Source organism: Coregonus lavaretus, assembly GCF_964263955.1.
Source record: "Coregonus lavaretus genome assembly, contig: HAP1_SCAFFOLD_698, whole genome shotgun sequence".
Lineage (NCBI taxonomy): Eukaryota > Metazoa > Chordata > Actinopteri > Salmoniformes > Salmonidae > Coregonus > Coregonus lavaretus.
The window spans coordinates 151,565-164,064 of NW_028162637.1; the positions used below are offsets into that span (position 1 = coordinate 151,565).

General features: G+C 47.9%; 1 protein-coding gene across 1 annotated transcript in view; it reads right to left on the reverse strand.

The window, feature by feature from the left end:
- The window catches only part of LOC311119080 (ryanodine receptor 2-like), a gene marked incomplete at its 3' end in the record, with an annotated part of 130,919 nt that overhangs the window by 8,251 nt on the left and 110,168 nt on the right, over positions 1-12,500 (reverse strand). The window contains exons 35-40 of the mRNA XM_084193829.1: positions 9,705-9,840; positions 9,296-9,482; positions 4,781-4,892; positions 3,745-3,865; positions 917-1,086; positions 412-632 (exon numbers count right to left, since the gene is read on the reverse strand). Of these exons, the coding sequence (XP_084049955.1) occupies positions 412-632; positions 917-1,086; positions 3,745-3,865; positions 4,781-4,892; positions 9,296-9,482; positions 9,705-9,840 (947 nt within the window). The remainder of the gene's footprint in view (positions 1-411; positions 633-916; positions 1,087-3,744; positions 3,866-4,780; positions 4,893-9,295; positions 9,483-9,704; positions 9,841-12,500) is intronic.

Below are 12,500 nucleotides of genomic sequence, written 5' to 3' on the forward strand. Positions count from 1 at the left end.
CACACGTACAGATGTAGGATCTTAATTTGATGTAGCCAGTTTGCTACAGCAGGAAAATAATCCTGCAGCAACAGGACATGTGAATTATTATGTGGATTATAATGAATGGACATTTTTTTTTTGTAGGGGTTGATACAGGGAAAATCAAGTCTGACATTTCTAAGTGGAAATTACAAACTTCAGAAGCCTTTTAAAACCTCAAATACACTACAAGTTTTTAATTTCCTGCATTGCAGGAAAGTTCTCCTGCAACAGGATGATCAAATTAAGATCCTACATCCGTAGCCGGAAAGAAAGACAGACAGTAACATAGTGTTGCCGTCCCTCCAGTTGTAACCAATGTAACCATCCCTAACCCAGAAGTAGCCAGTCAAATGTATCAGTAGAGAGTAACCCAAACCCATTCCTTACCCACAGGTGGCCAGCAGACTCTCCTCGATGGCGTCTCTCTGTGCCTTGGTGAGGCAGCATCCTTTGGAGAGACGGTAGACGGTGTGAAGTAGGGAGTCTATGAGCGAGGCGTAGGGCTCTGTCCCAGCGAACAGTGGGGCACACTTAGTGAGCAGGGGCAGAACCGCTGTACACAGGTACCTGTTGAGGGCCAGGGCCATGTCTGTAGAGCTCAGAGCAGCCTGCAGGATAAACATGGAGACAACACAGGGACAGGGTTAGGGTCAGCAGGGAGCAGAAACATGGAGGACTAGACAGGGACAGGGTTAGGGGCAGCAGAGGGCTCAACCAGAGGAGCAGAAACATGGAGGACTAGACAGGGACAGGGTTAGGGTCAGCAGGGGCTCAACCAGAGGAGCAGAAAGGGACAGGGTTATGGTCAGCAGGGGGCTCAACCAGAGGAGCAGAAACATGGAGGACTAGACAGCAACTCACTGTGTCTATAGGGTTAGGGTTAGATACTCACTGTGTCGAGCGAGGCAGCAGCCCTGAGGTCAGGCAGGAAGCCCACCTCCAGCAGATGAAGCAGGAAGTTCTGGTCCTCTATTCCGTAGACCCGGTCCAGAAACAGCACCATGGCTGCCTTGTGGTCCGGACAGAACCCTGCTGACATATCAGGCTCCACCACTGACCCATCTGGAAACACATAGAATAACAGACAGGCCAGGCCAGAGTCAGGTTCAACTATTGACTGGATACAGATGACAGACTATTGTCATGACTTGCCCTCGTGGGCTGAGGATCAAAGATGCCGGCTAGGCAAAGGTTTGAACACCCCCCTCTCCTGGGGGGCCAGTTTTATGACCGGTCGTAAATACCGGGCAGACTTTCTCTTCCTTGCCATGAAGTATTGGGAGAAAGGACCTCTTTGTTAACACAGAGATTCTTCCCGCCAAAACTTAAACATCCAAAAGTGGATAATGCAACAATATTCCTACCACAAAGAATGTGGGAAATGTTCGGTGGGGACTTAAAGAACAATCATGTCGACTTCGTTGCTATGTTGTGATGTCATTAAAGATGGTGGAACAACATAACTGTATCTCTGGGGGGGGGGGGGGGGCTACACTTCCCAGTTATGGGGTTTGCATCTAATTGTTGTATAAAACAAATGATTAAGTATAATAATACTTTAGTGAACCATTCAAGATGAGATGATTGTTTTCCATATTGATTTGTTCTCAGTCAGTGGCCACGCCCAGATGAGCACAAACATGATGACACGCCCCCTTTTCTAATCAAGTATATAACCCCTCGTGATGGAATTCACCTCAGACCAGCAGACGTGAAGCGTGAGCTAAACGTTACAAAATGGTTTAAAACTACAACTCCGTTACCAAAGGAAGACCAATCAGATTACGGTATATACGTCGGATGTTGTGCAAATGGTTGAATTTCTACCAGACCAGGAAGCGTGAAGCTGAAGCTACACGTTACAAAATGGTCAGACCAGAAAGACCAGAAGACGTGAGACGTTAGTCCACACGTTTGAAATGGAGAAACTCTGAAACTCTCAACCTCTACACGAGGTGTAGAAGAAGACAATGTACTAGACCTTATCATCTCAGTCTGCAGCTGGCATGTACAGTCGTCTAGAGAACTTTCACTAAAGACACGAGTTGGGAAGGACAATCCCTCTCCGACAACCGCTGGTACATCTGAGGTATCTATTCTAACAGATCAACTCTACGAACTACAGGGTACGCTGAAGTATCCATTCTAACCACCACTACGACCAGAAACTCTACCAAGGACATTGGGATCTCTGGTGGGCAAACCAGAGTCGTACAACATCAACTCAACTACCGAAGACAGCTACACGTAAATACATCTTTCATTTCTAATCCGAATGAGCGGTTATTAGGGTGCATAAGTATTATGATTACTGTGAGCGTAGTCTCCAAAGTAACCACGATAGTTTGAATCTCTGTCTCTCCCATCCACTATGACCCTCCTTCTACCCAAGCATTCATGCTATTGTTAGTCCAGTCCACTAGGGACCTGTTTTCATTGTATTGTGTTAGTAATCAATAACATATGTGTGTGTTTATGTGTGTTTGTATTGTGTTTTTATTTATTTAGTTAGTAAATAAATAATTAAGCCAATTTGTGTATTGCTGATTCATCAATAAGGTTAGGGTTCTTGCAGGTTCAAGGATTATGCGACGTTCAGAATGAGACTGATAAGAGATAATTATTTAATAAGTGACTGTTATCGATATATAACATATATGTCTTCTAAGAGTTTAATTCTGGAGATGGTAACTCATTAAACAACTTCTTCCGTGGTGCCCCAAATTCCTAATGAGTTAATTATTACATTATTAATTTAATCGAGTGACAATTAAACATAGTTAGGTGATTCAATAAATAACAGTCATACATTAAAGAAAGTCACGTCACGACACTATATTTTAGTTCAGTTTAACAGAGTATTGTATGGTTTTAGGTCAGTTTAACAGAGTATTGTATGGTTTTAGGTCAGTTTAACAGAGTATTGTATGGTTTTAGGTCAGTTTAACAGAGTAGTGTATGGTTTTAGGTCAGTTTAACAGAGTATTGTATGGTTTTAGGTCAGTTTAACAGAGTATTGTATGGTTTTAGGTCAGTTTAACAGAGTATTGTATGGTTTTAGGTCAGTTTAACAGAGTATTGTATGGTTTTAGGTCAGTTTAACAGAGTATTGTATGGTTTTAGGTCAGTTTAACATAGTATTGTATGGTTTTAGGTCAGTTTAACAGAGTATTGTATGGTTTTAGGTCAGTTTAACAGAGTAGTGTATGGTTTTAGTTCAGTTTAACAGAGTATTGTATGGTTTTAGGTCAGTTTAACAGAGTATTGTATGGTTTTAGGTCAGTTTAACAGAGTATTGTATGGTTTTAGGTCAGTTTAACAGAGTATTGTATGGTTTTAGGTCAGTTTAACAGAGTATTGTATGGTTTTAGGTCAGTTTAACAGAGTAGTGTATGGTTTTAGTTCAGTTTAACAGAGTATTGTATGGTTTTAGGTCAGTTTAACAGAGTATTGTATGGTTTTAGGTCAGTTTAACAGAGTATTGTATGGTTTTAGGTCAGTTTAACAGAGTATTGTATGGTTTTTGGTCAGTTTAACAGAGTATTGTATGGTTTTAGGTCAGTTTAACAGAGTATTGTATGGTTTTCAGGGCCCACTGTGCAAAACTCCCTGCTGCTCCAGCTGGGGTGACGTCACAATGGTCCTTTGAGAGACGGATCTTGGGCAATATCTACGCCCCTGCAATGTCTGAGAGGTTTAGTGGGAAGAGTTTCCACCCACCTTTGGCCAGAGTGGGCATGGGAAAGGGGATGCTGATCACTCCCTCCAGGTCCTGTATCGGGATCAGGGAACGGAGGATGGCTCTTATCCTGATGGCCTCACCCTTCCCAGCATGGATCAGCTGGAAAACACAACAAACACTCCCACTCAGTGACAGCCTGCATCCCAAATGTGATGTGTCTTAAAATGTGTCTGGACCTCACTCACTTTCTGTTCTCTAGCATGGCACTGGCTCTTACAATGGCCCAGTCTCAAATGGTACCCTATTGGCTATAAGACCACCTGCCCTTTGGTCTGTCTGTCTGTCTGTCTGTCTGTCTGTCTGTCTGTTAGTCAATCTGTCTGTCTGTCTGTCTGTCAGTCAATCAATCTGTCTATCTTTGTGTTAGTCAATCTGTCTGTCTGTTAGTCAATCTGTCTGTCTGTCATTGTCTGTCTTTCTTTTAGTCAATCTGTCTGTCCGTCCGTCCGTATGTCTGTCCTCCGTATGTCCGTCTGCCCGTCTGTCTGTCCGTCCGTCCGTATGTCTGTCCTCCGTATGTCCGTCTGCCCGTCTGTCTGTCCGTCCGTCCGTATGTCTGTCCTCCGTATGTCCGTCTGCCCGTCTGTCTGTCCGTCCGTCCGTATGTCTGTCCTCCGTATGTCCGTCTGCCCGTCCGTCCGTCCGTCCGTCCGTCTGTCTGTCTGTCTGTCTAAGGCATTGACTCCCCCTCTATCTGTGACTCACGTGCATCTCAGGGGCGCAGCGTCCCAGCAGGTCTGTGTGTGTGTGTGTGTGTGTGTGTGTGTGTGTGTGTGTGTGTGTGTGTGTGTGTGTGTGTGTGTGTGTGTGTGTGTGACTCACGTGCATCTCAGGGGCGCAGCGTCCCAGCAGGTCTGTGTGTGTGTGTGTGTGTGTGTGTGTGTGTGTGTGTGTGTGACTCACGTGCATCTCAGGGGCGCAGCGTCCCAGCAGGTCTATGTGTGTGTGTGTGTGTGTGTGTGTGTGTGTGTGTGTGTGTGTGTGTGTGTGTGTGTGTGTGTGTGTGTGACTCACGTGCATCTCAGGGGCGCAGCGTCCCAGCAGGTCTATGAGAGCTGCGTAGAAGGTCATAATAGCGTTGCCCATGTGGATCGTGTCATCCTCCTCATCCTCCAATAACACCTCACTGCTGTGGACACACACACACACACACACACACACACACACACACACACACACACACACACACACACACACATATATATACAGGACCAGTTAAAAGTTTGGACACACCTAATCATTCAAGGGTTTTTCTTTATTTTTACTATTTTCTACATTGTACAAACTATGAAATAATACATATGGAATCATGTAGTAACCAACAAAGTGTTAAACAAATCAAAATATATTTTGTATTTGAGATTCTTCGAAGTAGCCACCCTTTGCCTTGATGACAGCTTTGCACACTCTTGGCATTCTCTCAACCAGCTTCATGAGGAATGCTTTTTTTTTTTTTCATGAGGGCTGTTTTTCATGGTTCGGGCTAGGCCCCTTAGTTCCAGTGAAGTGACATTCTAAACAATTCTGTGCTTCCAACTTTGTGGTAACAGTTTGGGGAAGGTCCTTTCCTGTTTCAGCATGACAATGCCCCCATGCACAAAGCAAGGTCCATACAGAAATTGTTTTTCGAGATCGGTGTGGAAGAACATGACTGGCCTGCACAGAGCCCTGACCTCAACCTCATAGAACACCTTTGATATGAATTGGAACGTCGACTGCGAGCCAGGCCTAATCGCCCAACATCAGTGCCCGACCTCACTAATGCTCTTGTGGCTGAATGGAAGGAAGTCCCCGCAGCAATGTTCCAACATCTAGTGGAAAGCCTTCCCAGAAGAGTGGAGGCTGTTATAGCAGCAAAGGGGGGACCAACTTCATATTAATGCCCATGATTTTGGAATGAGATGTTCAATAAGCAGGTGTCCTGCTTTTGGTCATGTAGTGCATATTGTTGACTTTTCAAGCTCTATAGTTACTGAATAGAGGCAGGGTCATGTCCCCACCAAGGAAGGCCTCTTAGTACCTTGGTGGGGACATGTCTTAGTACCTTGGTGGGGACATGCCTTGGTGGGGACATGTCTTAGTACCTTGGTGGGGACATGTCTTAGTGCCTTGGTGGGGACATGTATTAGTGCCTTGGTGGGGACATGTCTTAGTGCCTTGGTGGGGACATGTCTTAGTGGCTTGGTGGGGACGTGTCTTAGTACCTTGGTAGGGACGTGTCTTAGTACCTTGGTAGGGACGTGTCTTAGTACCTTGGTGGGGACGTGTCTTAGTACCTTGGTGAGGACATGTCTTAGTGCCTTGGTGGGGACATGTCTTAGTACCTTGGTGGGGACATGTCTTAGTACCTTGGTGGGGACATGTCTTAGTACCTTGGTGGGGACATGTCTTAGTACCTTGGTGGGGACGTGTCTTAGTACCTTGGTGGGGACGTGTCTTAGTACCTTGATAGGGACATGTCTTAGTGCCTTGGTGGGGACATGTCTTAGTGCCTTGGTGGGGACATGTCTTAGTACCTTGATAGGGACATGTCTTAGTGCCTTGGTGGGGACATGTCTTAGTGCCTTGGTGGGGACATGTCTTAGTGCCTTGGTGGGGACATGTCTTAGTACCTTGATGGGGACATGTCTTAGTGCCTTGGTGGGGACATGTTTCTGAGTCTGATAATAGTAGGGCAGACGGGTCTATCTGACACTAGTAGGTTGTTCTATCTAACACCAAACTATCTCAGGGACTTTTATATAACACCTGGTAGCATGGCCAGACAGAACAGGAACACTGAGGAGTAACGAGGACATACTTTGGCAAAGGGGAGGAGGGAGAGAGTCCAGAGGGAGGGAGGGAGGGAGAGAGAGAGAGAGAGAGAGAGAGAGAGAGAGAGAGAGAGAGAGAGAGAGAGAGAGAGAGAGAGAGAGAGAGAGAGAGAGAGAGAGAGAGAGAGAGAGAGAGAGAGAGACTTGCAAGGTCCCTGAGCACAACCATTAACACAGTTTGACTGTATGAGCACAGTTCTGAGGGGAGGGGAGGGCCATATGCGTAGAGGCGTGGTATCGGCTCTTGGGGCTCCAAGACTGTATGGGTTCCTATGACAGAGGCAGACCAGTGTCCTGCTAATCCAGGGGTACCTTCAGTGTCCTGCTATGTCAGGGCTACAGTGTCCTGCTATGTCAGGGGTACCTTCAGTGTCCTGCTATGTCAGGGGTACCTACAGTGTCCTGCTATGTCAGGGTTACCTACAGTGTGCTGCTATGTCAGGGGTATCTACAGTGTCCTGCTATGTCAGGGGTACCTACAGTGTCCTGCTATGTCAGGGGTACCTACAGTGTCCTGCTATGTCAGGGGTACCTACAGTGTGCTGCTATGTCAGGGGTACCTACAGTGTCCTGCTATGTCAGGGGTACCTACAGTGTCCTGCTATGTCAGGGGTACCTACAGTGTCCTGCTATGTCAGGGGTACCTACAGTGTCCTGCTATGTCAGGGTTACCTACAGTGTGCTGCTATGTCAGGGGTATCTACAGTGTCCTGCTATGTAAGGGTTACCTACAGTGTCCTGCTATGTCAGGGGTACCTACAGTGTCCTGCTATGTCAGGGGTACCTTCAGTGTCCTGCTATGTCAGGGTTACCTACAGTGTGCTGCTATGTCAGGGGTACCTACAGTGTCCTGCTATGTCAGGGGTACCTACAGTGTCCTGCTATGTCAGGGGTACCTACAGTGTGCTGCTATGTCAGGGGTACCTACAGTGTGCTGCTATGTCAGGGGTACCTTCAGTGTCCTGCTATGTCAGGGGTACCTACAGTGTCCTGCTATGTCAGGGGTACCTACAGTGTCCTGCTATGTCAGGGGTACCTACAGTGTCCTGCTATGTCAGGGGTACCTTCAGTGTCCTGCTATGTCAGGGTTACCTACAGTGTCCTGCTATGTCAGGGGTACCTACAGTGTCCTGCTATGTCATGGGTACCTACAGTGTGCTGCTATGACAGGGGTACCTTCAGTGTCCTGCTATGTCAGGGGTACCTACAGTGTCCTGCTATGTCAGGGGTACCTACAGTGTCCTGCTATGTCAGGGCTACAGTGTCCTGCTATGTCAGGGGTACCTTCAGTGTCCTGCTATGTCAGGGGTATCTACAGTGTCCTGCTATGTCAGGGGTACCTACAGTGTCCTGCTATGTCAGGGGTACCTACAGTGTGCTGCTATGTCAGGGGTACCTACAGTGTGCTGCTATGTCAGGGGTACCTACAGTGTCCTGCTATGTCAGGGGTACCTACAGTGTCCTGCTATGTCAGGGGTACCTACAGTGTCCTGCTATGTCAGGGATACCTACAGTGTCCTGCTATGTCAGGGGTACCTACAGTGTCCTGCTATGTCAGGGGTACCTTCAGTGTCCTGCTATGTCAGGGGTACCTACAGTGTCCTGCTATGTCAGGGGTACCTACAGTGTCCTGCTATGTCAGGGGTACCTTCAGTGTCCTGCTATGTCAGGGGTACCTACAGTGTCCTGCTATGTCAGGGGTACCTACAGTGTCCTGCTATGTCAGGGGTACCTACAGTGTCCTGCTATGTCAGGGGTACCTACAGTGTCCTGCTATGTCAGGGGTACCTTCAGTGTCCTGCTATGTCAGGGGTACCTTCAGTGTCCTGCTATGTCAGGGGTACCTACAGTCTCCTGCTATGTCAGGGTTACCTACAGTGTGCTGCTATGTCAGGGGTATCTACAGTGTCCTGCTATGTCAGGGTTACCTACAGTGTGCTGCTATGTCAGGGCTACCTACAGTGTCCTGCTATGTCAGGGGTACCTACAGTGTCCTGCTATGTCAGGGTTACCTACAGTGTGCTGCTATGTCAGGGGTATCTACAGTGTCCTGCTATGTCAGGGGTACCTACAGTGTCCTGCTATGTCAGGGGTACCTACAGTGTCCTGCTATGTCAGGGTTACCTACAGTGTGCTGCTATGTCAGGGGTATCTACAGTGTCCTGCTATGTCAGGGGTACCTACAGTGTCCTGCTATGTCAGGGGTACCTACAGTGTCCTGCTATGTCAGGGGTATCTACAGTGTCCTGCTATGTCAGGGTTACCTACAGTGTGCTGCTATGTCAGGGGTATCTACAGTGTCCTGCTATGTCAGGGGTACCTACAGTGTCCTGCTATGTCAGGGGTACCTACAGTGTCCTGCTATGTCAGGGGTACCTACAGTGTCCTGCTATGTCAGGGGTACCTACAGTGTCCTGCTATGTCAGGGGTACCTTCAGTGTCCTGCTATGTCAGGGGTACCTTCAGTGTCCTGCTATGTCAGGGGTACCTACAGTGTCCTGCTATGTCAGGGGTACCTACAGTGTCCTGCTATGTCAGGGGTACCTACAGTGTCCTGCTATGTCAGGGGTACCTACAGTGTCCTGCTATGTCAGGGGTACCTTCAGTGTCCTGCTATGTCAGGGGTACCTACAGTGTCCTGCTATGTCAGGGCTACCTACAGTGTGCTGCTATGTCAGGGGTACCTACAGTGTCCTGCTATGTCAGGGGTACCTACAGTGTCCTGCTAGCCTCTGAGGTAGGGGAGGGTCCGTCTCTACAGGGGTCCTCTGATATCTTGATGGCTTCCATCATGGCTGCCAGTAGACCATTCCCCCCCTCTCCGCGCAGGGCGGGGCCAAAGCACTCCGGCCGACGAATCAGCAGCCTCACCACCACGTTAGCATTCTCCTCCACACTCTCACCTGATAGGACGACAGGTAAACGATGACATCATTCATAACTACAATACCTCTCACCTGAGACCACAGGTAAAGATGGACTTCAATACTTCAACCATGGAAGTATTTAGTAAATTGCTACTACATTTCCATGGATGGAGCAAGACCTCCTACCAACCACAGTCAAATTTTATAATGTAGTGAAGGATTATTGGCAATTGCCATAGGTATTAAATGCACACATACCATTGCAAAACACTGCAAAGCGGAGGAAGTCGAGGTATCGCTCTCCTTCTACAGGGTTCCAGCCAATGTCAGGGTATCCTTTAGACACTAGCATGTTACAGCTCTGGAGACCACAGCCAGCCAAGTACTGCACCACCTAGAGAAGAGGAGGCAGAGGGGAAAGGTCTGGCTCAGGATCTCATGCAGTCAGAGACCGTGCAGGCAGGGAAAGTCATGGTGATGCCTGGGCCTATGCACGCTATGCCGAACAAACAGTCCACTTCATTGGATAATGGATAGGATCACGACTGTTTGTCTCAATAGACAGATCAGGGAGGAGGTCATCAGAGAGTTCCAGACTGTTTAGGGCTAAACTAGGATCGCTATGGAACCTGGAGGAGCCCCATGGTGGAGGTCATCAGAGAGTTCCAGACTGTTTAGGGCTAAACTAGGATCGCTATGGAACCTGGAGGAGCCCCATGGTGGAGGTCATCAGAGAGTTCCAGACTGTTTAGGGCTAAACTAGGATCGCTATGGAACCTGGAGGAGCCCCATGGTGGAGGTCATCAGAGAGTTCCAGACTGTTTAGGGCTAAACTAGGATCGCTATGGAACCTGGAGGAGCCCCATGGTGGAGGTCATCAGAGAGTTCCAGACTGTTTAGGGCTAAACTAGGATCGCTATGGAACCTGGAGGAGCCCCATGGTGGAGGTCATCAGAGAGTTCCAGACTGTTTAGGGCTAAACTAGGATCGCTATGGAACCTGGAGGAGCCCCATGGTGGAGGTCATCAGAGAGTTCCAGACTGTTTAGGGCTAAACTAGGATCGCTATGGAACCTGGAGGAGCCCCATGGTGGAGGTCATCAGAGAGTTCCAGACTGTTTAGGGCTAAACTAGGATCGCTATGGAACCTGGAGGAGCCCCATGGTGGAGGTCATCAGAGAGTTCCAGACTGTTTAGGGCTAAACTAGGATCGCTATGGAACCTGGAGGAGCCCCATGGTGGAGGTCATCAGAGAGTTCCAGACTGTTTAGGGCTAAACTAGGATCGCTATGGAACCTGGAGGAGCCCCATGGTGGAGGTCATCAGACAGTTCCAGACTGTTTAGGGCTAAACTAGGATCGCTATGGAACCTGGAGGAGCCCCATGGTGGAGGTCATCAGAGAGTTCCAGACTGTTTAGGGCTAAACTAGGATCGCTATGGAACCTGGAGGAGCCCCATGGTGGAGGTCATCAGACAGTTCCAGACTGTTTAGGGCTAAACTAGGATCGCTATGGAACCTGGAGGAGCCCCATGGTGGAGGTCATCAGAGAGTTCCAGACTGTTTAGGGCTAAACTAGGATCGCTATGGAACCTGGAGGAGCCCCATGGTGGAGGTCATCAGAGAGCTCTAAACCGTTAGTCTTCTTATCTGCGTATTGCTTCAATGGGACGATAACCATCATTTAATCAACCAAACATTACCATTAGCTTGCTACTGCAGCATACAGTACACATCTCTTGTTCACTACCAAAAAGGTACATGTGAGCTTGGCTTACATTCAAGTGTACCTGTCTGTTCCCCTGGCTATAGTCATCAAATAACTCCATACGTTCGGTATAATTTATCATCTCAAACCTAGTTTAGTACCGTTTTTCTTACATCAAACTGTTTACAACTATTTGGGCACCCTGTACCAATGGTATGAGTTATTGAAGTAAAGACTATATCCAGAGAACCCTGTACCAATGGTATGAGTTATTGAAGTACAGCCTATATCCAGAGAAGCCTGCACCAATGGTATGAGGTATTGAAGTACAGACTATATCCAGAGAACCCTGTACCAATGGTATGAGGTATTGAAGTAAAGACTATATCCAGAGAACCCTGTACCAATGGTATGAGTTATTGAAGTACAGCCTATATCCAGAGAAGCCTGCACCAATGGTATGAGGTATTGAAGTACAGACTATATCCAGAGAACCCTGTACCAATGGTATGAGTTATTGAAGTACAGCCTATATCCAGAGAAGCCTGTACCAATGGTATGAGGTATTGATGTATAGACTATATCCAGGGGATGAGCCATGTACAGTTTGTTTGTAAGGCTGTATCAAAAGACTGTGCTCTCCATCAATATGATTCCTACATTTCAATAGAAGTCCTCCCTGTGCCCTCTCCTCTTCCTCCCTGTGCCCTCTCCTCTTCCTCCCTGTGCCCTCTCCTCTTCCTCCCTGTGCCCTCTCCTCTTCCTCCCTGTGCCCTCTCCTCTTCCTCCCTGTGCCCTCTCCTCTTCCTCCCTGTGCCCTCTCCTCTTCCTCCCTGTGCCCTCTCCTCTTCCTCCCTGTGCCCTCTCCTCTTCCTCCCTGTGCCCTCTCCTCTTCCTCCCTGTGCCCTCTCCTCTTCCTCCCTGTGCCCTCTCCTCTTCCTCCCTGTGCCCTCTCCTCTTCCTCCCTGTGCCCTCTCCACTTCCTCCACAGTTGTTGTTCTCTAATAGACAAAGTTACATCTAACTAAATACCTACTACCATAGGCAGAGGATGAACTGAAATAACATACATCCATTCAGTACCTGGTGGTCTGAATACATAGCGTACCTCTATACGTTGGGTACATGGTGGTCTGAATACATAGCGTACCTCTATACGTTGGGTACATGGTGGTCTGAATACATAGCGTACCTCTATACGTTGGGTACACGGTGGTCTGAATACATAGCGTACCTCTATACGTTGGGTACATGGTGGTCTGAATACATAGCATACCTCTATACGTTGGGTACATGGTGGTCTGAATACATAGCGTACCTCTATACGTTGGGTACATGGTGGTCTGAA